Raw genomic sequence first — 25573 nt, 5'->3', positions numbered from 1 at the left:
CAACATCAACAGAATTATCCCAAATCATGAATTGTCCCAAATTTTTAGGTTAAGTTACCATTCAAAAAGATTAATAACAATAAAACTAAGAGAAAACAAACAAATTTATATACAATAATCAAAATAAAATAAAATAAAATAAAATAAAATAAAATAAAATAAAGCTTCAAACACCACCAAAGCAAGAAGCAGATTCAGACAAGGCCAGAAGAAGAACACCAGAGACAGAGGAGGCACGACACGACGGAGCCAAGATGGAACACAGACAGAGGAGGCAGGGCAGCGACTAGGGGCGAGCAGCAAGCAGATACAAGCAGTAAAGGCGACAACGGTGAAGGCACACAGACAACGCAATGTCGACGAAGAAGACAGACGATGCTGGCAGACACAGAAGTCCCAACGATGAGATGGCAACTGTGCAGTGTTAGTAAAACTAGCTATATAAGACTGAGAAGGTATGAGCTCTGTTGCCGTTTTGGGGGAGAGAGTGAGTTGAGAGTGTGAAACAGTGTGTTGGAAAGGAGATTAGGGTTCAAAGGGGCAAGGGAAGGGGATTTGGTTTCAGAAGGGGGGATGTTGGATTGAGGAGGGGGGAAAGTGCGTTAGGGAAGGGGGGATTAGGGTTAGGGAGGGGGAGGGAAGGATTAGGGTTGGGGAGGGGAAAGAGTGCATTAAGGAAGGGAAAGGGGGGAGTGCATTGGGGAAGGGGAAGGAAAAGTGCGTTGGCGGGGAAGGATTTGGGTGGGGGAGGGTTTTTACTATGTCATCAAAACGTAATGGCCATGTTAGCATTGTGCTTGCCGGAGATGTGCTCCAGCGAACTCGTGGGTATGCTTGTCAAATTTTAAAATCTTTCAAGGACTATTTTGTCAATAACAAAAGTCAAGTACCATTTAGCCAGTGCCAAAATCTTTCGGGTATCGATTTGATATTTACCTCTTATGTAATATTTCTAGTATGCATCCAAGATAAATTAAAGTTCAAATTTTTAGCTTCTTTAATAGATCGACAATCGATGTAGGATGTACTATATGACACACACTATTTTTGGGCTGTATGGTCAATTAACATCTGTTGGGATAGCATAAGCTTAGTTGTTAACTATAAAAGAAACACTCATCACTGAACCTATTTTGACGGTGAGAAAACTCTTGTGAATATATAATCTTCTTACACTAAAAGAAAAACGATAAATACTGTCAGATTTATCGTCGAATTTAGTATTGGACATTAACGGCAAGTTTTCCATTAGATTTACCGTCGAATTTTGCTATAAATTCATAGCCCTAAAATATTATCGTCAGAATTGATGTTCTGACGATAATGTTGATGGTAATATTTTGAGGGAAAAAAAAGAAATTATGGCGCACTCACTACCATCGGATTTACCGGCGGATAAATCTGACAGTAACCTTATTTAGTGAAATATTGTATTTTGGGCACACGAAAAATGTTACCGTTGGATTTTTTTACGGTAAATCCAACGGTAATCGTGCCCTAAATAAAAGCGCGAATCGTCGTCTCTCCCATTTCGAATTTCTCCTTCTCTATCTTCATCACCACCCTCTCTCTCATCACCGCCTCCACCTCCATTCTCTGCCCCCTCCTATTGTTGTCGCCACTATTCCACCATTCTTGGCGAGCCAAAACTTGTAAGACCCCGAATTTTTGAAAATTAAATAATTAACTATTTATAAGTTATTATATCACTACCACAAAACTAGAAGATAGCGGCAGACAATTAACAGCTGTTTTAACAATTGCCGCTATCTGGTGATTTTCCAGCGGTTTTAGTGGTAAACGCCGGAGGAGCAGCTGTTTAATTTGGTTTTGCGGCAAATTTCAAAGAACCGCCCCTAATCTCCATTTTCTTTGGTGATTGAAAATCTCCCCCTTTCCTAAAAAAACAACCCTCGGCAGCTTCATAAAAAAAAAGAAAGAAAGAAAGAAATGTAAAGAGAAGAGGGAGAGAAACGGAGAAGGAGAGGGAAAGGAGGAAGGAGCCGGCCGACGCTGTTGAGTTCGCCGCCGCCGTCGCGTTGCCGTGCCGTCGAAAAGCCATAACCGCAAGAGAAAGAACTGTGAAGAGAGAGGGAGACCATATCAGCTCACCACGAAGCCAGCGCCGTTGTCGTCCTCATCGCGGGTCTTCACCGTCACGTCTTGTCACCGCCGCCACCACTAAGCTTGCCGTCGTCGCCACTGAAGCCGAAGAGAGAGAGAGAGAGAGTTCGCGAAGAGAGGGAGAACCGCTCACGAAGGAGAAGAACGGCAAAGAGTGAAGGAGAAGCAGAAGACGGTGAATGCAGGGAGAAGGAGGAGGTCCGTTCTCGCACCGTCCTGCTCTGCCGCCGCCGCTGCCGTCGATTGGGGTCAAGCCGTCGCCGTCGCACCCTGTTCCCGTCGCCATTAGGGTTTGTTGCTACTGCCATTGATAGATCCGCCGCTGGGAGGAGCCGAATAGGGAGAGGAGGTCACCCTCGAACACGCGGCCACCAGTTACAATCGTCGCCAAAACCGGGACAGATTCACCGGTAACTCTGCTTCTTCCTTTCTTGAATTAGGATTAGTTATATGTTGATTTTAGTGTTAACTTGATTTGGTTAGGATTATTTGCTGTTGTTAGTTGAGTTTAGGTTAGAATTAGTGTTTGTTTATACATAGTTAAACATGCTGTTAAGAGCTTCTTGAGTTTGAATTTTAATTTGTTTGGATTGATTGACTGATACTTTGCTGAGTTCCTGCGAAACGCTGCTGATTTTTCATGTCATTGGTGCTGAATTTTGATTTGGTGTTGCAAAGAATGCTTGTTAGTGCTATTTTGTGTTGGTTATGCTTTTGCATGCCAAGTGTTCGACAATATGCCAAGTGTTTTGAATATGTTTTGCCATACTAATCCGATCAATTTCGACAATGTTTTACCAGTTGTTATTATCTACTATATCTTAGTCGGCAATTGTTTGAAATGAATGAATATTGTCATATTAATGTTTAAATTAGAGAAAAATAAAGATCAAGCGCATCAAAATGGAGTGGTATAACAAATTAATTAGTAGAAATACGTAAGCTTTATATAACAAATATTTTTATACTCTTACTTGCTTTGCAATGCTTTTAAGTATCTATCCTGAAACATGCTTTGCAATGTCTAAGCCAACTATATTCCCAGAGGCTCTGTTTTGTTTTCTCAGTGAGGAAAGAAACTTATTTTATTATGATAAGACCTTATTTTGTTAATAACGGGCAAAGCATAGTGTGATAAGACCATTTATTCATTTCATTTTATTTTAGTTACATTAGTGATTGTAATGGTCGAACAAATAAACTAGTAAACTCCATTTCTTATAGTGCAATAAGATCTGAAATGAGTTTGTTTCAAATTAAAATATGTTCAAATTCAATTTAAAAGATCTGAATGAAGTTTGTTTCATTGATCGAATCTAAAGTAAGTATTCTATCTGGTTATTAATAAAAATATATTTTATTAATAACTAGAATGTTTATATCTTATTTATGTTATATGATAAAATTTGTAACAAAATAATTTATTACTAATTACTTTATTACCTCTGTGGTATATTATAAACACTTAATAATTCTACACTTAAACTAGCTTTATCTTATAGGAGACTCATAATTAATACCATCTTATCTCTACTATCTGTTCCAGACTTATTACTTCAGGCAAGGGATCTTATTTCAAAGATCACCGAGGAGAGAAATTCTATTATTGATCAAAATAAAAGACCTCTGCAAGAACTGGTACAGAATTTATTTAAAAGATAAATAATTCTTTTAAGCATGTGCTTACACTAGTTATGTAGAACTTTTTTATAAAAACTCTTTTATCCTCTGAACACAAAAGGAAACTGATGAGTTTTTAGGTTCTAAAATGATATCCTTACTTTTCAGATTACAAGAAATAGTGTGCTATTCAATTTGTGGTGTTTATAGCTGCTGTTACTGTTTGTTTTCTTTTTCCCTAAACTTATTAGTTTAGTTGTTAAACACTCATAACTCAACTAATGCACCTAGTTCTAGAGCTACTTCTTATATTTTGATAATTGGCCCCTGTATTATATCTAGTATATAGAACATTTTCCTTAAAATGTGGTAAAAACAAAAAATAGAAGTACATTAACAAATAATCAGAAACCATAATGCAATGCATAGCATTAGAGTTACTCAATTACTTCTACTTTTTTATACAGCCAAGAACAAAAAAGAACCAGCATAATCAAACCAACAAGAACCATAACAAAACTAAGAATACCTAAACATGTAAACAAGGTACCATGAATTCTAAATGTGCCCCATATAACACTAAGGACGTGGACAGTAGTGTATGTATGAATACTTGAATTATTGTGCATCATGAAAAAGGATGAAGAGCAAATTTAGTAGCTTAATTGAATATTATTTTTGAGTTTTATTTTGCTTTTGATTATGTCCAAATGGGTGTATTTGTATTTGTGTGTGTCTAAGAGATTTATAAAATAGTTTTTGTGAGGCAAATTATTAAACAGCTGGTTATGGTTATGGGACAAAATCTAAGCAAATTGATATTGTTGTGATCTACCTAATGCTGCTGTTGGTGCATATTGGACTCATTATATTGTGGTTGGAACTCAACTTTGGAGAGTATTTGTGAAGGGGTTCCTATGATTTGTATGCTTTGTTTTGGTGATCAAAAGGTGAATGCGAAAAATGTAAGTGTTGTTTAGAAGGTTGGGGTAAAATTGGAGGGAAGGTTGAGAGGGTTGAGATAAATGTCTTGAATTTGAAGGAAAGGAGATTAGAGAAAATGTCTTGAATTTGAAGGAGAATGCAAATGAAAGGAGCTCTTGTTCTGTTTTCAGGTTCTTGCAGCCACTCAAGTTCCAGGTCAGGAGGGTCAAAGTTGGTTTCAGGATACTGCTGATGCTGTAACTGTAAGGCAGTTTCACTGGCTATTTAAGGTGCTAAGCTATTTCATTATCATGTACTTTATTTCATGTATTAATCCTAACACATATAGTCTAATTGCTTGCTTGTTGACAGAGAATATAAAACTTTGTATGTGCTATATATGTTGTTCTGTTGACATATGGTATACAAAGTGTTGTTAGTTCCATTTTTTAATTAATGACAATGATTATTTGTTGTAGGATCCAAGAGCAAGGAACATTGAGGATGTATTGATTCTTTTTGGGGATCACCTGTATAGAATGAATTACATGGATTTGATTCAAGTAAGTCATCATCACCATCATTGTATCTAAGATTTCAACTCCAAATTCAATTTGCATTTTAAAAAATTAAAATGACTTCATATTCTTTCTACACTTCAGGTTCACCGGGAGAACAAAGCTGAATTAGGAATTGACTGTAAAAGGAGGTGTGGGTGAAAGTTTGGTTTCTTTATTAGAGACACTATTGACATGTTTATGTAGTAGTTGATAATTTTATTCTTGATGAATGATGATCTCTTTAAAGTATAGATGATGTTCTTCTCTGATCATGTAGTTTACTTATTTTGGCTCTGACTTATAGAGAATTTTGATCTTTTCAAAGATGCTGCCACCAATGTATCTCTGGCAGCTTCAAGGCGAGACATGGCAACACAAATAATAAATATATTATTTTATTTTTCAGTTAATTTTGTTATTTTTGTCACAAGTTTAGATTCAATAAATGAAAAACATTAAGATTTATAGTATTAAACAAATTCAAAAAAGGCCAAAAAATGTATCTTTAAAATTAAATAAAAAAATAAACGTTTTTTAAAAGGAAAATCTATTTTTTTAAAAATTTGTATTGAAATTAGCGGTTAAAACCGCCGCCAAACAGTTGCAAACTTTAAAAACGTATTAAATAGCGGCGATTTGTAACCGTCGGTAAACATGTGCGAAATCGTAACACGTTGATTTAGCTGCGGTTTTTTAACTAAATGCCGCAAAATACTGATTTAGCGGCGGTTATACCAGCGGTTGCTAGAAACCGCCGCAAAACCTAATCCCCGCGGCAATATCCCGGGCGTTTCCCTTAGCCGCCGGCATCTGATTTTGCGGCGGTTTAAAACCGCCGCTAATCATAAAAAAACCGCCGCAAAGCAGCGCCTCTGTTGTAGTGTATTATATTGAGATATAATAAAAAAATTACTTTTAACAAAAATAATTAAATATTATTTATTTTATTAAATTTAAATTATTTATCAAAAAAATATATATTTTGATTAGACAAATATTAAATTGATTATTATTATTATTATTATTATTATTATTATTATTATTATTATTATTATTATTTAACCTTATGTATTACTATCTTAACTTATCCTATGTTCTTTGAATAACACTATTACCTAATAATATTTAATCCATCATTCCTCATTACCGAAAGCCTAGGAAAACTAAAAGGGATCAAGCCAAACGTGGCTTGTGTACCAATACATATATATATATATATATATATATATATATATATATATATATATATATATATATATATATATATATATATATATATATAAAGGTGACACCTAATCATCCTTTCTTTGTCCAAATCATCATCAAATTCATTAAGCATGTTCATTATGCAATAACCGAACTTGCATGTATCTAAACAAGAAGAGAGAGTGGCCGAAGTTCATGTGAAAACCGTGAGTTCATTTCAATTTTCATTTTCGATTTCTTTGATCCATCATTCTAATAAAAAAATCTAATCCGATAAAAATATTTGTATCCTCCTCTTCTACATGTTTGCGTTACTTTTGTCCGGTAGAAGTTAACGGTGACGTAGCTCTCCTGTCCCTTGAGTTCGGCCAACTGGAGTTCTAGGAGGCACAGATGATTTCTGACGCTTTCCTCTTCCACTACTAGAAAATTAGTTATTACAGACAGATATTTTCGACGGATTTTATCCCACGGAAATACAGACGGAATTTTAGAGGAATTTTTTGTCGGAAAACCAAAAAAATGGATTAGCATAAATTACAGACGGAAAAAAAAATTCGTCAATAATTCCGTCGAAAAAATTAATTTTTTTCAGTGAAAAATGGTTACAGACAGAAAATCCGTCTGTAATTAAATAGACGAAACGGTGCATTTTATTAAATTATTACAGATGGAAAATTCATCTATAATTTAAAATTCTCCGTCGGAAATATTATATTCTGCTTTTTATGATCAATTGTGACCAAAGTCCCAAACTCTATTCATTTACAGCACAACGAGCAGCTTCTTCTTCTCCTTTCCTCACCGCCTAATCAAACGAGCTCAACGCTTCAATCTAGCATTCTTCTTCTCCTTTCCTCACCCACAGCGCCACCTCCGGCTACCCTAACCGCCATAGCTACCTTCTCCTTCTTCTCCTCTTCTTCTCCTAATCTGGATTACTGAACAAACAGAATTCAGAGAAACACTCGTGAGTTTTTCTTTTTCTTCTTCCCTCCCCTCTAGTGATATCTCCATTGTTGCAAGTTTTAATTTGTTAATGATTCCAACCTTTGGATACAGGTTACTCATGACTTCAACAGTTCCATACATGGAAAGAAACCTGATAAAGGTAGTAAATGTAACACGGTCCCTATTCCAATCTTCAGGTACCTTTTCATGAATTGTCAGAATATATCTAACATGATGTTGTAACACCAATGATACTTTTCATTCAGTTTATTTCTATTGGATTCTGTTAACAGGGAATACTCTTGGAGAAATTGCTGGTGAGAAGGAGTGAGGAGGAGTTCTTTGAGTCATATATGATGACTAGTCATCCTCATTCAAGGCCTTCAGTAGTACAGATTCATCCTTCATATGATGCCAACCCAGCCATGCTTCCTGCAGCTTTTTCAAAGCAAGAGTTTAGGAGGCAACATGTTCCACAAGGCTGGCCTCAAAAGTTGATAATATACTAGTTTTTTTGCCCTATTTTCTGCAGTGTCCTCTTCTCCTTCCTTGTTTTGGTATTTATCTTTTGTGTGAGATTATCCATGAAAATTTCACACTTTTTTATGAATTTAATTTGGTGTACATCATTGTATAAAAGTTTCTAAACAAATATTTAATTATGCGATGCCACATTATAAAAGTAGTATTGATTGATAATAATAGTGTAAAACTCTTATATATTAACAAAGCATTGAAGTTAGGGGTGGAAACAGGCCAGGCCAGGCCAGGCTTTGCTCTTAACAGGCCTGGCCTGTCATACTTGACCTGAGCCTGGCCTGCAGTCTGTTATAGGCTTTTTATGAAGTACTAGGTCTGGCCTGTTATTCAACCTGGCCTGACTTGAAGCCTGTTAAAAGGCCTGATAATTTTTTTTATAAAAATAAAAATATTATTTAAAAAAATTATTTTTTAATAAAAATAGTTATATGTAATATATCATATATTTAATATTTATAAAAAATTTTAAACTTTTAACATATTTAAAATATACAAAAAAATTTATAATAAAATATAATAAATTTAAAATATCTCATAATTTTATTAATAATAAATAATTATTTATATATTTAATTATATTTTAACAGGCCCAGACAGGCCTGACAGGTCTATAAGGCTAATTAGTAAGCCTGGGCCTGGCCTATTAATGTATTAAGGTTTTTAAAAGAGGCTGGACCTGTACCTATTTTATAACAGGCCAGGCCAGGTCAGGCCAAACACAGGCCAGGTCAAGCCAAACACAGGCCAGGCTGCAGGCCTCTAGCAGGCCGCCTAGCCTTTTTCCACCCCTAATTAAAGTTAAGGTGCTTTTCTTTTGTGTGATATATTGGTATCTAGAGTTAGACTGTTGTATTCTTAGGTTTCTGTTTTGTACTTCTCTCCTCTTGTTTTTAGCAATTAGCATAATCCTTTTACCCATTGGGAAAAAAGGGCCGATTTTCTTTAGCAATTAACATATTCGCTCTCTAAAGTGTGTTCGACTAATCCCTTATACTCTCACAGCATAGAACCCTAAGCGACACAACACACTTTCTGCTTCAACAAGTTCGTCTCCGTTTTCTTCTTTCTTCGATCTGCATCTCTTTTCTCTTTCAATCTTTATACTTAGCTAACTATCTATTCTGTGTTCAATTTTTGTTTGCAGGAATGGCTAACGTAGTCCAAGAGCCTGGCATTGTTTCAGATCCTACTCAGATCGATGTCAAGCTTTTCAACCGCTGGAGCTTTGATGACGTTCAGGTACTTCTTCTCTCCCCTTCTTCCTTTAATTAAGAAAGAAAAACACCAATTGTTTTTCTCACTCCATGAGCTAAAATAACGAGTTTTACTTGTTTTCTGTTATTTCGTATTTGAATGTTTAGCTTTAAGTTCAGCGTAATTTGTTTTATGGAGCAATCTGTTTCAATTATTAATGAAATAAAAAAAGTTTTAATATAATGCATTTCATTTTTTCTATTAAGATGAAGCTAATTGTGAGTTAAATTAACTAAACCGTGGACCGAAACTGTTAGATCATTAGTTTGTAGCTCAATTGGTAGTTAAAGTGGCTATTGAGAAACATTTGAATTCTGATATAGAAATCATAGTTTGAGTAGATTTTTACAGTTCTGCAATGCTCTATTGTGCCTTTTACAGTTGTGCTTTTGAGGTAACTATAATTACCAGTTCATGAAATCTTCGATCATCATTTAATCATTTATTTTGAATATTACAATAAATCTGTGCTTTTAATTGTTATTACTCTTTTCCAATTGATTTTAGGAAATCAAAGTTTTACGGATTCGACAAGAAAGGGAACTGGTGGAAGGAGAGAACCGCAGGTACCGTCAAGTTCCCGAAGAACAAGGTTACTAGCAAGGTTTGGCTTCTCATATGAACAAAATTCATTTGTGCTTCTTTGTTTATGTTGCTTATTCTCTGATTCTTCAGTTCGTAAGTAGTCAGCGAAGTTTAAATTCATTTCCGGAACTCTAGGCTTTCACTTCATTGCCTTCACTCTCTTCAATCCTCGCCCCCCTCTCTCTGTAGAATCAGAGGGCTCAGCTTGCTCCGTAATCATGTCTTGGCACGTGCAGAAGATAAGGCCAGAGGTTCCTCCACTTCTTCCCAGCAGCAGTTCCAGGTTCTTATGGATACCCATTTATAGCAAAGTTTGTGAATTTGTATATTCGATATTGATTTGCATATTTTGAGTCAAGGGCACCTCAAAAACCAGGTTCTAATTTCACCAATGCATATATCTTTCTTCAGAATTCTCACTTATTGTTCATCCCCTCATGTTAGATTGATGTTGCTTGTGGCAACCATGGAGCTACAAATGGAATGGCTCTAGGAAAAGGGTACTCTATTCATAGTAATAGTTGCCAATACAATGTCTATATGATTATTATTTGAGTGTACAAAGATCACATGCAAATTAAAATTAATGGTGTGTGCTCCATTGTACTGCCTCAATATGATTGCAAGCTTAATAATACCTTAAACATTTTCAGCTATGTGAATGTTTCAACAGTTGATGTTGATACTTCAAAATTGATTAGTGAGCGCATCAAATCTACTGGAGCATTATTTTTGGAGGTGCATTCACATTTTCCTTTGTCAAACACCAAGTGTTGTGTAATCAGGATACACATTACTTCATTGCATGTAGTAATACTTGTGAAATCCATTTATCCACAGGCTCCAGTTTCAGGTTCCAAAAAGCCAGCAGAAGATGGTCAATTGATATTTCTTACAGCAGGTGAAGGAATTCAGGCTCCATTTCATGGCAGAGTTGGTAGCACTTTCAGATAAAGAAACTGAAGCAATTTATTTGATATTGCTGGTGACAGAAATCTTTATGAAACGGTTGCTCCTCACTTGGACATAATGGGGAAAGTATGTATAGCCATTCATTATTTTTCTTTTATAGGAAGAATATTTCCCTGATCTTTCTAGGGGATGAGAGTCTTATTTCACATATGGTTTCTTCATGCTTCTATGTAGTCGAAATTTTACCTCGGGGATGTTGGAAATGGAGCTGCAATGAAACTCGTCAATATGATTATGGGCAGGTTTTTACAACTTGTCTCTTGCTACTTTGCTGCTGATTTTTCTTATATGATTGTTAATGTGTATTTGACACTACCATTTCTTTATATAGTATGATGGCGTCCTTTTCTGAAGGCTTACTTCTCAGCGAGAAAGTTGGGTTGGATCCAAAAGTACTAGTCGAGGTATTTGCCATTAAACGAAATAATTACCATTGTAATTGTACATGGATTTGTTGCTCGTTTCATCTTGAAGTCTTTGGTTGCTCTGGGCTGCTGCAAATTTCATTGCTGATATTTCGAAAATGTGATTCATTTGTCTTCCTACATTATTAGCTGCATGTGAATGATGATGATGCTGAAAGAAATCATGGCACCGATAAATCTAATAAAATGCCTCTATTTCAATGCCTAAGTAGCTATGAAATATAAATATGATGATGTGACTTTTGTTGAGCTTTTTCTTCTCTAATTCCTAGTAATTCTTGCATGTTATTCCTCTGATGTAAATTTTGAATTATTGGTTCCTCTTGTGAAAGAAAGATGGTGTTAAGTGTCATGAAACAACTTATATAAAAGTTTAAGCCGATAGGTAAAGGTACATAAATGTTTAGCATAGTGTTAAAAACAAATGGTAATTTTGCAGGTAGTTTCACAGGGTGCAATCAGTGCTCCAATGTACTCAACCAAAGGCCCATCTATGATACAATCGCTTTACCATACTGCATTCCCTCTAAAGCATCAGGAGAAGGTGCATTAATGAGTATGTTAAATTCCTATTATCTTTCAAGTTTTTAACAGAAACTAATTGTGTTTTAATGGTGTCAGGATTTGAGACTTGCACTGGGGTTAGCAGAGTCTGTATCCCAATCTACCCAATTGCAGCAGCTGCTAATGAGTTATACAAGGTTGCAAAGTCCTATGGCCTGATGAGGATTTCTCAGCTGTCATTGAAGTATTGAAATCCAAATTTCAGCAGTCATAAATAAAACCCCACCCACAAAATTAAATCATAAATATTCCTTCATTTTATGAGAGCCAGGTTCTATTTCAACGTAGTTATGGACTAAATTATTATCACAATAATTTTGAGGTTATGGACTAAATACTAATTTTAAATATATTGCCTTTTTCATCGTGACTAAAACTTAATGCTCTATGATCACTGACGGGAATGCAACATCATTTTCAGCTATCAAGAAGAGGATGAAGAAGGATATTAATGAAGTTGGAAAGATTGCACATGGTATCAAAACAAAAATAGAAGCTATAAACAGAGATGTAATGAGACAAAGATAATGACTTGATGTTTTAGTAGATTTTAGTCCTGAAATTTCAAAATGAGGAATTTTTTATATGGTCTTGTTATTTGCATAACTTAGTATACTTGAACAATACAATGATACATTGAGTTTATTTTTTGATAATACAATGAATTTGTTTATTTTTTGAAATATTATAAATATTCGAATACAAATTAGATAAAAAATTGTATTAAATTTATATTTATTTTGTATGAAAACAAGCTTATTTTATAATTAGAAAAATAAAAAAAATTATATTTTTTTTCACTGACAGATTTACAGACGGATTTTTTGTCTGTAATCAGAGTGTGAGATAATTTTCCAAAGTTTAAATTACAGACAGAAAATCAGTCGGAAAATCCGTGTGTAATTACAGACCAAAAATCTGTCGGAATCCGTGTGTAATTACAGACGAAAAATTCGTCGAAAAGTTTGTCGCCTTCGGGAAATGGATAGAGAATTTACAGAGAAAAAATCCGTCGGTAACTAGTAAAAATCCGTCGGTAATTTTCCGACGGAAAAAAATCCGTCGGTAAATAATTTCCAACGGGACTTTTACAGAGGGACAAAATCTGTCGGTAATTTCGTTGGTAACCAAAAATTCGTCTGTAATAAAGACTAAATTTATGGTTATTGAAGTAGATGGTAACTGATTTTGGTATTAGCATGATGATGAATAGGTGCTGATGAAGGGCTGGTAAAAATACGCAAGAATGTGATTTTGGTTAGTATTAAATGTTAAACGAGTATGGTCGGAGGGATTTGTAAAGTCTAAATGAAGAAATGAATTTCCTTTAATTTTAAAAGCAAATTTAATTTAAGAATATTACTTGTTTTCAATTTATTACGAAAAGAGTTTTGTTTTCAAACCGATTTATTAAGAAAAGTATGATGTTTTAAACTCAATCTTTTGAGAAGGAATTTTGCTTTAAGTTATGTTTTAAGTTCGGTTTGATAAGAAAGAAAAGAAGAGGAAGAACGAAAAGTAAAGGAAAGAAAGAAAATTAAAGGAATCTCTGCCACAAGAGAGCAGAGAACAAAGATTAAAGGAATGTATGAATTAATGAAATGACTGCCACAAGAGAGCAGATGTGACATTGTTTGGGCCTTAGTGCCAAATGTAAAGTGGGGACGCCCACACACTGAGAACTGTTTTCCAGATGTACACTTTTTGATTTGGAAAGTCACACTGTATGCGGCCTAGCTGTACAACTTAAAGTCACACTGTATGCGGCCTAGCCGTACGACTTATAAGCACATTGTATGCATCTGGAAAGTCATATCTGTGACTTGTGCCCGGGTAATATCGGGAGCAGGTAGGCAACCGACACATGAGCTCATGACCTGCATTAGGAATAGACATGCATCATGTTATTTGCACATTTGTATTTGGTTGTGTCTTCTTGTATTACTTCTCTGTGATTGTGCTGATTGACTTGTTTGTATGTTGGTTTGAATCCCTTACTTGTGTTGTTAGTTCACGGATATATTGAGGTGAGATATTGTGGTTGAAAAGCGATTATGTGACTTAGAGATGGTTGGTATGGCTAATTTTGTGATTAAGATCTGTTTTGAGTTTAGAAATTTAAAGAAAAGTAATTATTTATCTAAAGTAGAAATAAAAGTATTTCCAAAGGTTTAACATAATAGTTTTACTAAGTAAGTTAATTATTTGCATATTAATCTCTACTTTTACGGCATTCCTGTTTCCTACTGAGAACGTGTGGTCTGTTCTCACCCCAAAATCTTCCACCCTTTCAGTGACAGGCTCGAAGGTTCAATATGAAGCTGCGGATGAGTAGTAGATTTACTTGTGATTCCTATTATTTTTATAGAGTTCCCTCGTCCTTGTTGCTTTAAGTTTTATTTTATCCAGAAGGATAGGTATTGTATTCAAGTTTTATATAGAATTTATTTGTATAACACTTATTATTATTAATAATTATGTGATTATTATTATTTGAAGATCTTTGATATGTAATTTTAATTACTAAGAATAATTTTCCGGAGTTTTCTATAAAACTGAAACGCGATACCAAACTAAAGGCTCAATATTAAATAGTTAATAAGGAAAACAAGTTAGTAATGCCTTACTTTTGGAATGATCATGACGTGCTAAAAGTTAGGGTGTTACAAAACCTCTGCCATCGGCCGCGCTTAGTGCTCCATGTTTATTTGGGAAAGCAGAACCTTCATCGTGAGCCACACCACCACCACCACGACGTCCACCGCTCTTTCCACCAAGACCCACTCCAGCGAGCCACCTCCACCGCCGTAAGCTCCACCTCCACTGTTACTCCATTCTTCTTGCTCTAAGGTTGGTTTTGGAATTTTGTCAATTTTATTATTAATCTTCTCTATTTTAAATTTACTATGGTTTAATTAGATTTTAATTTTTCGTTAGTAATTTGATTTAGTTAAACTATTTTTTGTTGTTACGTTGATTTAGAGTAAAATTAGATTTTTTTTATTAGGATTTCTCTTAGTTCATAGATAATTAAGCATGCTATTGTGATTCTTGGGTTTGTAATTTGAATTTGTTTAGGATTCATTGACTGATATTCTGTTGAACACTGTAATATAATGCTAAAATTTGTGGGATCCATAATAGATCAATTAACTCCCTATTTCGAACCATCATTTTATAGTTTTGAACATTAGTTTCACCATTCAATTAAATTTTTAACACCACTTTATAATCAACACCATACAATTTAATCATACATAGGTTTCATTTTTTGCCCAAATTCCACTGGTATTTTAATGGTTTAGTCTCATTTTTCTTATATATGCTTTTTGTAGAAGTTGGTTTAGTTGTAGGTTGTGATTGATTGTATTAATAAATTAATTTTGATGAAAGAACATTATTAGCTAATAGACTGCTGAAAATAATTAAATGTATATTTATTTTACAATATGCTTTTATTTGGTCCAATATGTCTAGGTTCATACTCATCGTTACAATTTGCTTTTTTCTATAAACATGTATATAAAATTCAGACATGCTTCGACTTATTTTCTCTATTTGATTTGTTCTGTTTTGATCTCTTTTATCTTTCCACTTTTATTGCAATTTGAATGCTTATATAATGAGAACAAGCTCTTATTTAACTTATAAGTATTGTATGCTGCCTCATTTCAATTCATGCTTCTTTTATTCTCATGCTTCTTTTATTCACTTTATATCACTTTATACCACTCAATATGTCAAACATATACCTTATTTGGTTTATAGAAATGGTTGAATTCATTTTACCAATTATTTTTTTTAGTTTTCAAACAAGTACACTAAGTTTGGTCATCTATGCTATTTTGTGTTTTTTCTGTTTTTGCACGTGAATTGTTTGATAATATGATTCTCTGTGTTGGTATTATTATAATTTATTGTTCATTTGTTGTTTTAAATTTCTGTTAATTGGTATGCTATTTGCAGACATGACGATCGATAGAGGTGTTTCGAATCAGGTTGCTGGTCATGGTCGTAGCTGTGGTAAGGGTAAAGGGAGGGTTTCTTCCGGTACTCCCGGGACTTTTGGATCCTCTCCCTCTACTCCGACCACTCCGGTTATGTCACAGGTTGCGGGTTTAGCAGACCATCCGTTCATCATGGTCCTTAACCTCAACTACGTGCCTCCATTTACAGCGATGATGTCGCCTCCTACTGCTTAGCATCCCGCTGCCACGGCGACGCCGCCTCCAGCGACGAAAGTCGCAGTCCCGGAGTCCTCTCATGGAATTGAGACAGCTGATGCTCCTCCACCACCTCCCATCGTACGGTTAACCATTTGTCCTGATGGCGGCACGGGGTAAGTATCACTTTGAGTCTTATATATTTTCTTATTATTGTTATTGCTAAAAGTGGCTGAAAATTGATTCTAGTTTAGTGGATTTAGGTTTATTTGGTTGCCTGTTTAGTGTTTCATGTTTACTGGTTATGGTTATTGCTGAAAGTTCCTGAAAATTGATTCCTGCTTAGTGGATTTAGGTTTATTTGGTTGCCTGATTATGGAGTTCCTATTGACTAATTATGGTTATTACTGAAAATTCTTGAAAATTGATTCCTGTTTATTGGATTTAGGTTTATTTGGGTTTTTTATTATGGAATTCTTGTTTAAAAATTGATTCATATTTAGTGGATTTTTAGGTTTATTTGGTTGTTTAGTTATGATTTCTTATTTACTGATTATGGTTATTGCTGAAAATTCTTGAAAATTGATTCCTATTTAGTAGATTTTTAGGTTTACTTGGTTGTCTAGTTATGATTTCTTATTTACTAATTATGGTTATTGTTGAAAGTTGGTATAAATTGATCCCTGTTTAGTGGATTTAGGTTTATTTGGTTGCCTGATTATAGAATTCCTGTTTACTGATTATGGTTATTGCTGAAAGTTCCTGAAAATTGATTTTTGTTTAGTGGATTTAGGTTTATTTGGTTGCTTGGTTATGGAATTGCCATATTATTTTGTTTTGTGAGTTGTTGTTAGGTTTGCATCAAACAATAATGAGAGTACTCAGGAGATGACCAATATCATCAAGCTGATGTACAACCATCCCTAACTAAACTACAAGAAGATCCCCGCTGAGACCAGGGAGCGATGGTTTTAGAAATTGGCTGTAATTACTTTTCTTTTTTGTTTCAAACCTTCTTAGCTAGTTTATATCTTCTATCTTGCTTAACTACTAATTTTAAAATTTTTTTTTGTTACAGTTGCAGTTTAGATGGGATGCTAAGCACAAGTCAACCATAGGAAGATATTCAACCATAGAATGGGTCGGCGGCTCCAGTAGATCGTGGATGATGTTTGTCAAGGGCGGGACCACCTGACGACCTGGCTTCGACCGGATATAAAGAAGGCTCTGTTAGTTCATTGGGAGACTGATGAGGGGTCCAGACATCAGCGTCTTACCAACAGAGCTAATAGGGCATCGGTCAGGTCGTCCAAGCATATTGGCAGCTTAGCGACCTTCACGAAGACTAAAGCCAGGCTGGTACGTAGTGACTTTAATTTTGTTAATAACGTAGTTATATTCTTTTGCATATCATTACTAAGCATCATAATCATATTGTTTCAATGCAACATGTGTAATCGAAGTTGTTGAATCACGAGGTGACATTGGCGAAGACATTCAAGTACCCCCACACGCTGAAGGAGAACAAAGAGATATTTGCTTATCAGCGGTCTCAGGACCATTACGTGAGTAAACATAATGGTCCTGAGATTAATTGTCTTCTACTATAAAATTATTAGAGATTAATTGTCTATCTGTTGTAAAAATTACAATAACTTGTATGAATTACACAAGAGTTCTACATACAGAAACTAGAGGTCGCGACTCAACAGTCTCAACAAAGGGGGGAGGATGTCGTCGATGGCTCTGCAACTTCAGTCGTCGATCCCAATACGGTTTGGTGCGAGACTGCCTCAGTGCCGTACAAGAACCGCGTATATGGGTTGGGTCGTTCTTCGCCAGCAGCATCTGCACCTCCTTGTTGAGGTCGTTATCAGGCTCCGCCACCAGTCGAGCCGTCGAACTCGAGGAAGGCGTGGATTTGAGGCTGCAGGTGCAGGAGCTCCAACATAACCTTCACCAGCAGGCTCAGGAGTTGAATGATTATCGAGAAAGGTATTAGGAGATTCTCACCCGCGTGACATCTACGAATGAGCTCAGGCTAGAGTGGAGGGAGTTCGCTGGAGCGACTTCAGCGTATGGAGTTTCAGATGGAGGTGTACCATGTCCAGATACGCGCCGCTGGCATCAACGCTACTGGTGGTATCACCGCTGCTGGTGGTAGCAGTCCTGCGAGCGGCACACGGACATCACCGCTTTCTGTGTCGCTGACATATAGCACCACGGGACTGACGACAATGACGATGATGACTCCCTGGATTTGTAGTTATTTCTATTTCGTTTTATTGTTTCATTGTATTTATTTGATGTACTTGACTTTTAATTTATTTGAATATTGTATTATTTATTTTAAATAATAAGTTTTAATATTTTATGAATTTAATATTAATTGTGTAAAAAATAAATTTAAATTTTAAATTAAAATTTGCCATTTGTTTCAAATTTTTTTAAAAGAAAATTAACATTATCGTCGAATTTATCGTAGGAATAATTCGACAATAATAGTATGTAAAACAATATTTTTTGTGCTAAATCAAAAAAATTCGTCGATAACTAATTAATTTTTTGAATTGATAATTCGTCGTAGAATTCAATGATAATTACTAACAAAATTTATATTATTTGATTGTTTCTAGCAATAAATTTACTGTTAAATTTTTTATTTTCTGATGATATTCTGCATTTTTTTTATAATATTAGGTCCATTAGTATTGTATTTGTATAGATTTTGAAATACTTCAGAATTAAGCCTCGTTCCCGAGACTTGTATTGTTGATCAGATGGGTTTATACCAACTAATTAACTCGTGGATCCACTCATGTCACTAATGATTTTAATCATTTCTTGTCTGTGCGTAACAGCCTCAGAATCTAAGCATAATACATTAGAAGTGAACTCAGCTACTTGAGATGCATCTCCTTCCAAAGCACGAACTATCTGCAACACATGCAAGGATCACTAAAATAATAAAAAATAGTCTTTTCGTTTTAAAAAAATAATGTAAAAAACTTTTATAATTATATAAAATATATTTTATTGTATATTAAATAATTTCCTTTTTCAAAAAAGAAACCATTATAAATAGATCTTTTACATATTTAATTTGAAGAATGTTATAGCATTTCTGTTGTACACTTTTTTTTTAATTTTAGTACTAAAAAATGATAGATAAAATTTAAAAATGATAAAAAAAATTATTTTATTATACCATAAACAAAATATGTACATAAACAAATTGTGACTTAGGCAGAAAGTAAGGAAGAGAAACCAAAGATTGCATATTCAAGACTTTAGAAAAGAAATTAATACTTGGACTTACTTAAATGTTTATATTTTTAATATGATTTTTTAAGTGATTTTTTTGGACTTACTTAAATTATTTTTATATAATTTTTTTTAATTTGTCTTATAATTTTTTTATTCAAATATTTAAACTAACAAAAAAAATCACCGTTATATTATTTTTAACAAGATTTTTATAAAGATATGACATATTTATACATGAATGCAAGCAGATTCTCCAGCTAGCAACAAGTCTAATAGCCATAACAAACTTTTCCTGTTTAGTAGATTAATCACTAAGACACTAACTACCATAACAGTTATCAATTTCCTACACTTTCTAACTTTTATCCTTGATAGTACAAAAGAGATGTGCACGTGTAAATATAATTTATCATTTAATTTGATGTGAACTTACAGGTTAAACTTTTGTTAAAAGTCAAAATTATGAGTATTTTATTATTACCTGGCTCATCTTTGGTCGAAGCTTTGCTTCATATCGTATAGAAGCAGCTGCAGAGGCCAGCATGGAAACCATTTCGGTTGCTTCATACTGATTTTGGAGCTTTCGGTCAGCTACAACTTTAAAATTATTCTCTTTCAAAACCTTTGTTAGCAAAGGCATTGCCTGCGAGAATTCACCAAACTACTTCTGTGAAAAGATTAAACTAATACAAAAAGATACATGAATAATAATATATGTACACATATAATAGTACATTATTAGCGTTTGTACCAAACTAACCTCTACGAAAGTATGATGTGAATCAATTATTGGTCGGCGGCCAGTAATTAACTCAAGAAGCATGACTCCGAAGGAGAAAACGTCGGCTTTTTCAGTGAGATTTCCACTGGAAGCATATTCAGGAGCTACATACCTGAGCTAACATTTCACGCATGAGCATTTTATTGTTATGTTTGAATTGATGAAGAATTGTGGAGAGAAAAAGATTGATGTTTTGTAATAATGTACCCTAGAGTTCCCATCACTCGAGTGGAAACATGCGTATTCATATCCTGGCATAACTTTGCAAGTCCAAAATCAGCAACCTGTAGACACAATGCAAGGGATTGTTCATCAAGTTGATCATCAAATGGATAAATTGATCATTTGCTCACCTTCGCTTGGAAATTAAAATCGAGGAGAATGTTAGCGGCTTTGATATCACGATGGATGATCTTGGGATAACCTGAAAATACAAAGATCGTTATATGTTGATACTTGATAGGCATCGTAGCAGTTAACAAAGAAGTCACATTCTAATGCATAGAGCATGAGGGCGTGGTTCATTTTAATATACACTTAACATAATTGTCACCAAATATATTGAAAACAAATTAAATAATATATATATAATATATATAAATTAATTATTAATTTTAATTTTTTTGTGTACATAACAATTTTATTCTTCAACCAATGAAAAAATCTAAACATAACATTGTATTTAAATTTCAATATGAATAATATTCTCAAATTTAGTTAAAAAATTAATATGTGAATCATGTATATCGAAGAAGTAAAATCTTTTAAATTTCCTATGAAAAGACATACATTCCTCATGAAGATATGCTAATCCCTTAGCAGCTCTTAGAGCAATCCTCATTCTTGTAGGCCAATCTACACTAGGACCTTGCCCTGTTTTGTTCAAATAACTGAATAGACATTATAACTTGTATCCGATTCATTAAAAAGTTATTAATGCAACCACAAAACAATTTTATTAGTATTATTATTTATTTGTACTATTATAGAAAATCTCTTGGTAAAAACCGATAAGATTGTGTTACTCGAATATAATTTTTGTATGACTTTTTATTAGTATATTTATGTAATAAAAAAAATACTATTTATACACATGATAATTTTTCTTAATTTCTGCACATTATTTACAGGAAAAAGACTAACAAACAGTTATATTATTTTACAACTTTAAAAAAATACCATGTAGATGGAACTCTAATGTATTGTTTGGAACAAATTCGTAGACGAGAAGTCTACGGTGGCCAGCGATGCAATATCCAAGTAAAGAAACGAGATTCCTGTGATGAAGCCGAGTGATTATGTCTACTTCAGCTTGGAATTCACGCTCTCCCTGCCTACTTCCATCCTTGAGCTGTTTGATGGCAGCCTCCTTGCCGTTTGAAAGAACTCCTTTGTGGACATAACCGAATCCACCTTCTCCAACCAAATTTGCTTTCGAGAACCCATCTGTTGCAACTTCCAACTCCTCGTATCTGAATATTCTGTTCTTTGATGACATTTCTATTATCCCGTTATTCCCTGTACAATAATTAGTAAGAAGCATGGTAAAAAGAATGGAAAGAGCGTGCATTTGCATCATTGCATGTAAGCAACGTGCATATATACTTATTCTATTTTTATTTTCTAAAGTTGCCCAACGATTTTAAAACAATTATTTATATATAAATATATAATGATATTAAAATTATATTTTATTATTATACTTAAAGTTTGTCTTAGCTCTTTTTAGGGTTCGTAATATTAATTTTATCTATAAGCATCTAATCCAATTTAACCTGTTTTTAATAAGATTGGTAATTCAATCTGCAGAAAATTGAGTTGAAAACGAGATAGGTAAAGTTGTGAGTTAGATCCGGTGTGAATTTAAAATAACTCATATTCAATCTACTTATACCTCTAATATGTTATAGTACATAATTAAAAATTATTATATATATAAAAAGAAGAGGGATAATATTGTTGCAACAAATTAAAGTTTGAAGAAGAACGACAATAGTTTTGTTGTTGTTTATGTTTTTATAATTTTAGCAAGGACTTGATGATAAATTAATAATTATGTTGTTTGTAATTTTAACATTGATTTTATCATGTTTTTGTTGTTTTTAATTTTAATATAAATTCATTTTTGTATTTTGTGTTTTACTAGTATGTATGAAATATTAATGGATTAAATAGTGTTTGATTGAAAAAAAAATTGATTTTAGTTTTTTGCAAAATCAATAAGGTCGAATAGAGAATTTTAGGTTATAAGTGAGGTTAGAATTGAAAATTTTTTAACATAGAGATAAAAAAAAGTTAAAATGTTACAAAGATTTTAAACTTAATAATAGAATTAGAATAGAGTATAAATTCTACTTTATTATAATCATTGACAATTTTAATTCTCTTAAATAATATTTGTTTTCAAAGACTAAAACTAAAACTAAATTATGAGATTTAATATTATATTTGATAGTCAAATATTAAAATTAAAATTTCTATTTTAAAATATAAAATTTTAATATTTTTAGTATCACCAAAAAATAAAAATAAACTAAATATTTTACTAAATATTATCATTCTACTTCATATTTATCTTGAATCACATAAAATAATAAAACATAACTATTCTATATGTATTTTAAGCCAAACATAATTCATAAATTATTTCAGTTTTTCAGTTTTTTTTTTTTATCTTTCTTCCAAACCCAGTCTTATACACGTACCTTTAAATCCAAGATCTTTATCATGTTTTCTCTTCCTATTCTTCCAATAAGAAATACCAAAAGCGCTAAGCACCACAATCAAAATGGCGAAAGTGACGATTGCCGCCATTCCAACGATGACGCCACTTGACGAAAAAGATGGTGCTGGAGTCGAACTTGGAGGAGGGAAATGCAGTACCTGAGTTGGTTTAGAGGAAGGTTTCATCGGCAGGGGAGTTTGAGGAGGTGGAGGGGCAGGAGAGAAAAGTCGTGGCGGTGGTGGCATTGGTAAGGAAAGAGCTAGTGGTGGTGGCGGTGGCGGTGGCAGTGGCAGCATTGGTGGGGAAATAACTAGTGGGGGTGGCGGTGGCGGTGGCGGTGGCAGCAACAATGGCGGAGGAGGTAACGGTGGTGGTGACAATGAAAAGTGAGAAAGTAGAGAAGGAGGAGGACAGTCACATCCTACAGCTAGACAGAGGTTGGTACCTTGGTGAAATAATTGACGGTATTGAGCACAAAGAATAGGATTTCGTGGTCCCAATTTGGATTCCATTTCTTTCTTTAAAATCACTCTGATGTATATCTCACAGATGATCCGCTAGCTGGAGATATATATATACATCCGCGCCTTTCATAACCTTAGGAAGACATAAAAAAAACAACCATAATTTATTTTATTTAATATTTTTTAATTATTATAATAATTAATAAATATTAAATAACATAAGTTATAATTATTTTTATTAATTTTTTTGGTTATTAAACATTTTTGCTTGTCTTATTATTATTAGATTTTATAACATATAAGAAATATTAAAAACTATTTAAATTTATTATTTTTAATTATTAATTTAATTTTATTAATTTAATAAAAAATTTTAAAAAATTAATAATTTTTGTGATTTATAATCAATAAATAATTATTAATAATATTTTTAATAGTGTAAAATTTTATCTAATAATATAAAATTATTTATTTTTATTTTATTAGTTACATGTTAATTAAAATTTGATAAAATTACCAGTCCTTAAATTTTTTTATAAAGAAAATCACAAATAAATCCAAAGGATAAGAAGAGCCGCTAAAACGGCGAGAACGAGGGACTAATAAATACATCCATTAATAATAATAATAATAATAATAATAATAATAATAATAATAATAATAATAATAAAGATAAAAATTAAAATGTTAATTATAATTTATTACCATTTTATTCATATTTGATTAGACACTTTTGCCGGCCTCTATTTTTTCTCCTTTCTTTATGCATATCTACCACCAGAGCTGCAATATAATTGTGTATAATTGTATAAATAATAATTTGTCAAAGCAAATATTTGTAAATTTTTTTTGACACAGATCCGTCAAGTTAGATATTGATTTTCTTTTCTATTCTTCGGCATCAATAAAATTTTTTCTACTCCTACTCTATTTTCGTTGTTAGTAAAACTACAAATATGAGAAAAATAATTACTTTATTTTTGTTGGTAATATGTGTAAAAATGAAAAAAAAATATATTTTATTTTTGTTGACTATACTTACGTAAACTGTTTAAAACTTGTTTTTACACTTAGTAATTACAAAAATATAACATAATGTTTAATTTTATAGATCTATTCATCTACTTATTTCAATTTAAAATAGTAAAAAAGTTTTTTTTTATTTAAATGAAAAACGTTATGATTAACCTACTAGTAGCAAGTATCAACATCAACCCGCTTACAATAATAATATATTTAGGCGAGGGTAAATCATAAAAAATATATTTAAATTATTTTAGCATTGAAAAAATATCTCTAAATTTTGTTAACAATAAAAATATTTTTAAATAATTTTAAAATATGCTAAAAATTATCTAGTCATGATAAAAAAAAACTTGCGCTATTAATGAAAAAATATTATGTGGCTCATTTATTGATGTTAGAGTCTCACTTACTACATAAAAAATTCCTTTATCATATTATTTTTTTTAGTTAATATAAAATTCTTTGTTCACACAGATGTATTTTTGTCATATTTTTAAATAATTTAAATATATTTTTATTGATAATAAAATTTGAGAATATTTTTGTAAATAATAAAATATTTCAAATACATTTTTTGTAATTTATCCTTTAAACAACTTAAAAGCTGACATGAACTATTAATGAAAAAAATTTCTAATTCACTTTCATTTCAACTCTCATTGAAATCGACTAACTTTTTGAAGTTAAATAAAATCCAAAAAAAGAAGAATTTTGACTTATGAAAGAGTGATTATCCTTGATATATAACTATGTTGAAGGAGTTTAATTAATTGAACATATATAAATTATATCATGAATTATTTCCTCCGTATGGATCGATCTTTTATTTAAATTATTGAAAAAAAAAGAACTAATAGAATTCGTACGTCCTTTTCTATTCCTTTAATTAAAGAAAGACACACGAGTGATTGCAATTTAAAAATATTTTTTTAATACATTCTTAAATGTCTTTTCGAAATTCAAAGTAATAGAGAATGTGTGAAGAATGGATTATGAACTTCGAAAGGTTAAACATTTTATTTTATTCTTTTTCAACGTAACTTTAATGTAATTTCCACAAGAAAATTGCAATTTTTTTGTATCTTTCTAACTTTTCACCATATCCTCCCAAAAGAAAGAAAGAGGGGGCGGGAAGGGGAGGAGGGTCCATTCCTTTCTTTTTATCCAATGTGATTTTTTTTTAATTATTCTGTTAATTTTTATAATTTTATTAAATTTTTAATTAAATTTTTAATTAAATTTTTATATTTTTTAAATTAAATTTTTGAATTAATATTTTTTTTAATTTGGTTTCTACCTGATAAAAACATTTGGTTTAACGAAATATTTCGTTTTTAAATTGAAGATATTCTAATTTTTTTTTAAATTTTTAGTTGTTTTTGTCCTTTTATTTTTATAAGGACAAATTTAATCATGTGACTC

General features: G+C 32.6%; 1 protein-coding gene, 1 long non-coding RNA gene and 1 pseudogene across 4 annotated transcripts; 2 read left to right on the top strand and 1 right to left on the bottom strand.

The window, feature by feature from the left end:
• Positions 1–1533: 1533 nt before the first annotated feature.
• On the top strand, positions 1534–5638 carry LOC112797687 (uncharacterized). Its single transcript, XR_003199852.3, has 5 exons — positions 1534–2534; positions 3671–3762; positions 4860–4958; positions 5148–5231; positions 5331–5638. It is a non-coding gene; the product is annotated as an uncharacterized lncRNA (long non-coding RNA).
• Positions 5639–8753: 3115 nt separating this feature from the next.
• Positions 8754–12215, top strand: LOC112797686 (glyoxylate/succinic semialdehyde reductase 2, chloroplastic-like; annotated as a pseudogene).
• A 6316-nt stretch (positions 12216–18531) lies between these two features.
• On the bottom strand, positions 18532–23202 carry LOC112797685 (proline-rich receptor-like protein kinase PERK1). 3 transcript variants are annotated; one of them, XM_025840743.2, is made up of 8 exons: positions 22642–23202; positions 21116–21454; positions 20726–20809; positions 20290–20360; positions 20144–20220; positions 19916–20048; positions 19637–19798; positions 18532–18825 (listed from the first exon to the last, which is right to left on the bottom strand). In XM_025840743.2, the coding sequence occupies exons 1-8, from the start codon at positions 23171–23173 to the stop codon at positions 18688–18690; spliced, it is 1536 nt and encodes a 511-aa protein (XP_025696528.1). In that variant the 5' UTR covers positions 23174–23202; the 3' UTR covers positions 18532–18687. The 3 variants fall into 3 exon arrangements, with proteins under 3 accessions (XP_025696528.1, XP_025696529.1, XP_025696530.1); XM_025840744.2 differs by lacking the exon at positions 20726–20809; XM_025840745.2 differs by lacking the exon at positions 18532–18825 and having other exon boundaries at positions 19695–19822.
• Between the last annotated feature and the right edge of the window lie 2371 nt (positions 23203–25573).

The sequence above is a fragment of the Arachis hypogaea genome, chromosome 4 (genome assembly GCF_003086295.3).
Source record: "Arachis hypogaea cultivar Tifrunner chromosome 4, arahy.Tifrunner.gnm2.J5K5, whole genome shotgun sequence".
NCBI lineage: Eukaryota > Viridiplantae > Streptophyta > Magnoliopsida > Fabales > Fabaceae > Arachis > Arachis hypogaea.
The sequence above is the reverse complement of the archived record's forward strand: the minus strand, read 5'-3'. Positions and strand labels throughout refer to the sequence as shown.

What these genes read in the sequence shown, in the direction of transcription:
- LOC112797685 (XM_025840743.2), bottom strand. Translation starts at nt 23,173, where the DNA reads ATGGAATCCAAATTGGGACCACGAAATCCTATTCTTTGTGCTCAATAC. An exon ending in TAAAGATCTTGGATTTAAAG is followed by an intron (nt 21,455 to 22,641) that starts GTACGTGTATAA and finishes ATTATTGTACAG; the next exon opens with GGAATAACGGGATAATAGAA. An exon ending in TTCGACCAAAGATGAGCCAG is followed by an intron (nt 18,826 to 19,636) that starts GTAATAATAAAA and finishes CATGTGTTGCAG; the next exon opens with ATAGTTCGTGCTTTGGAAGG.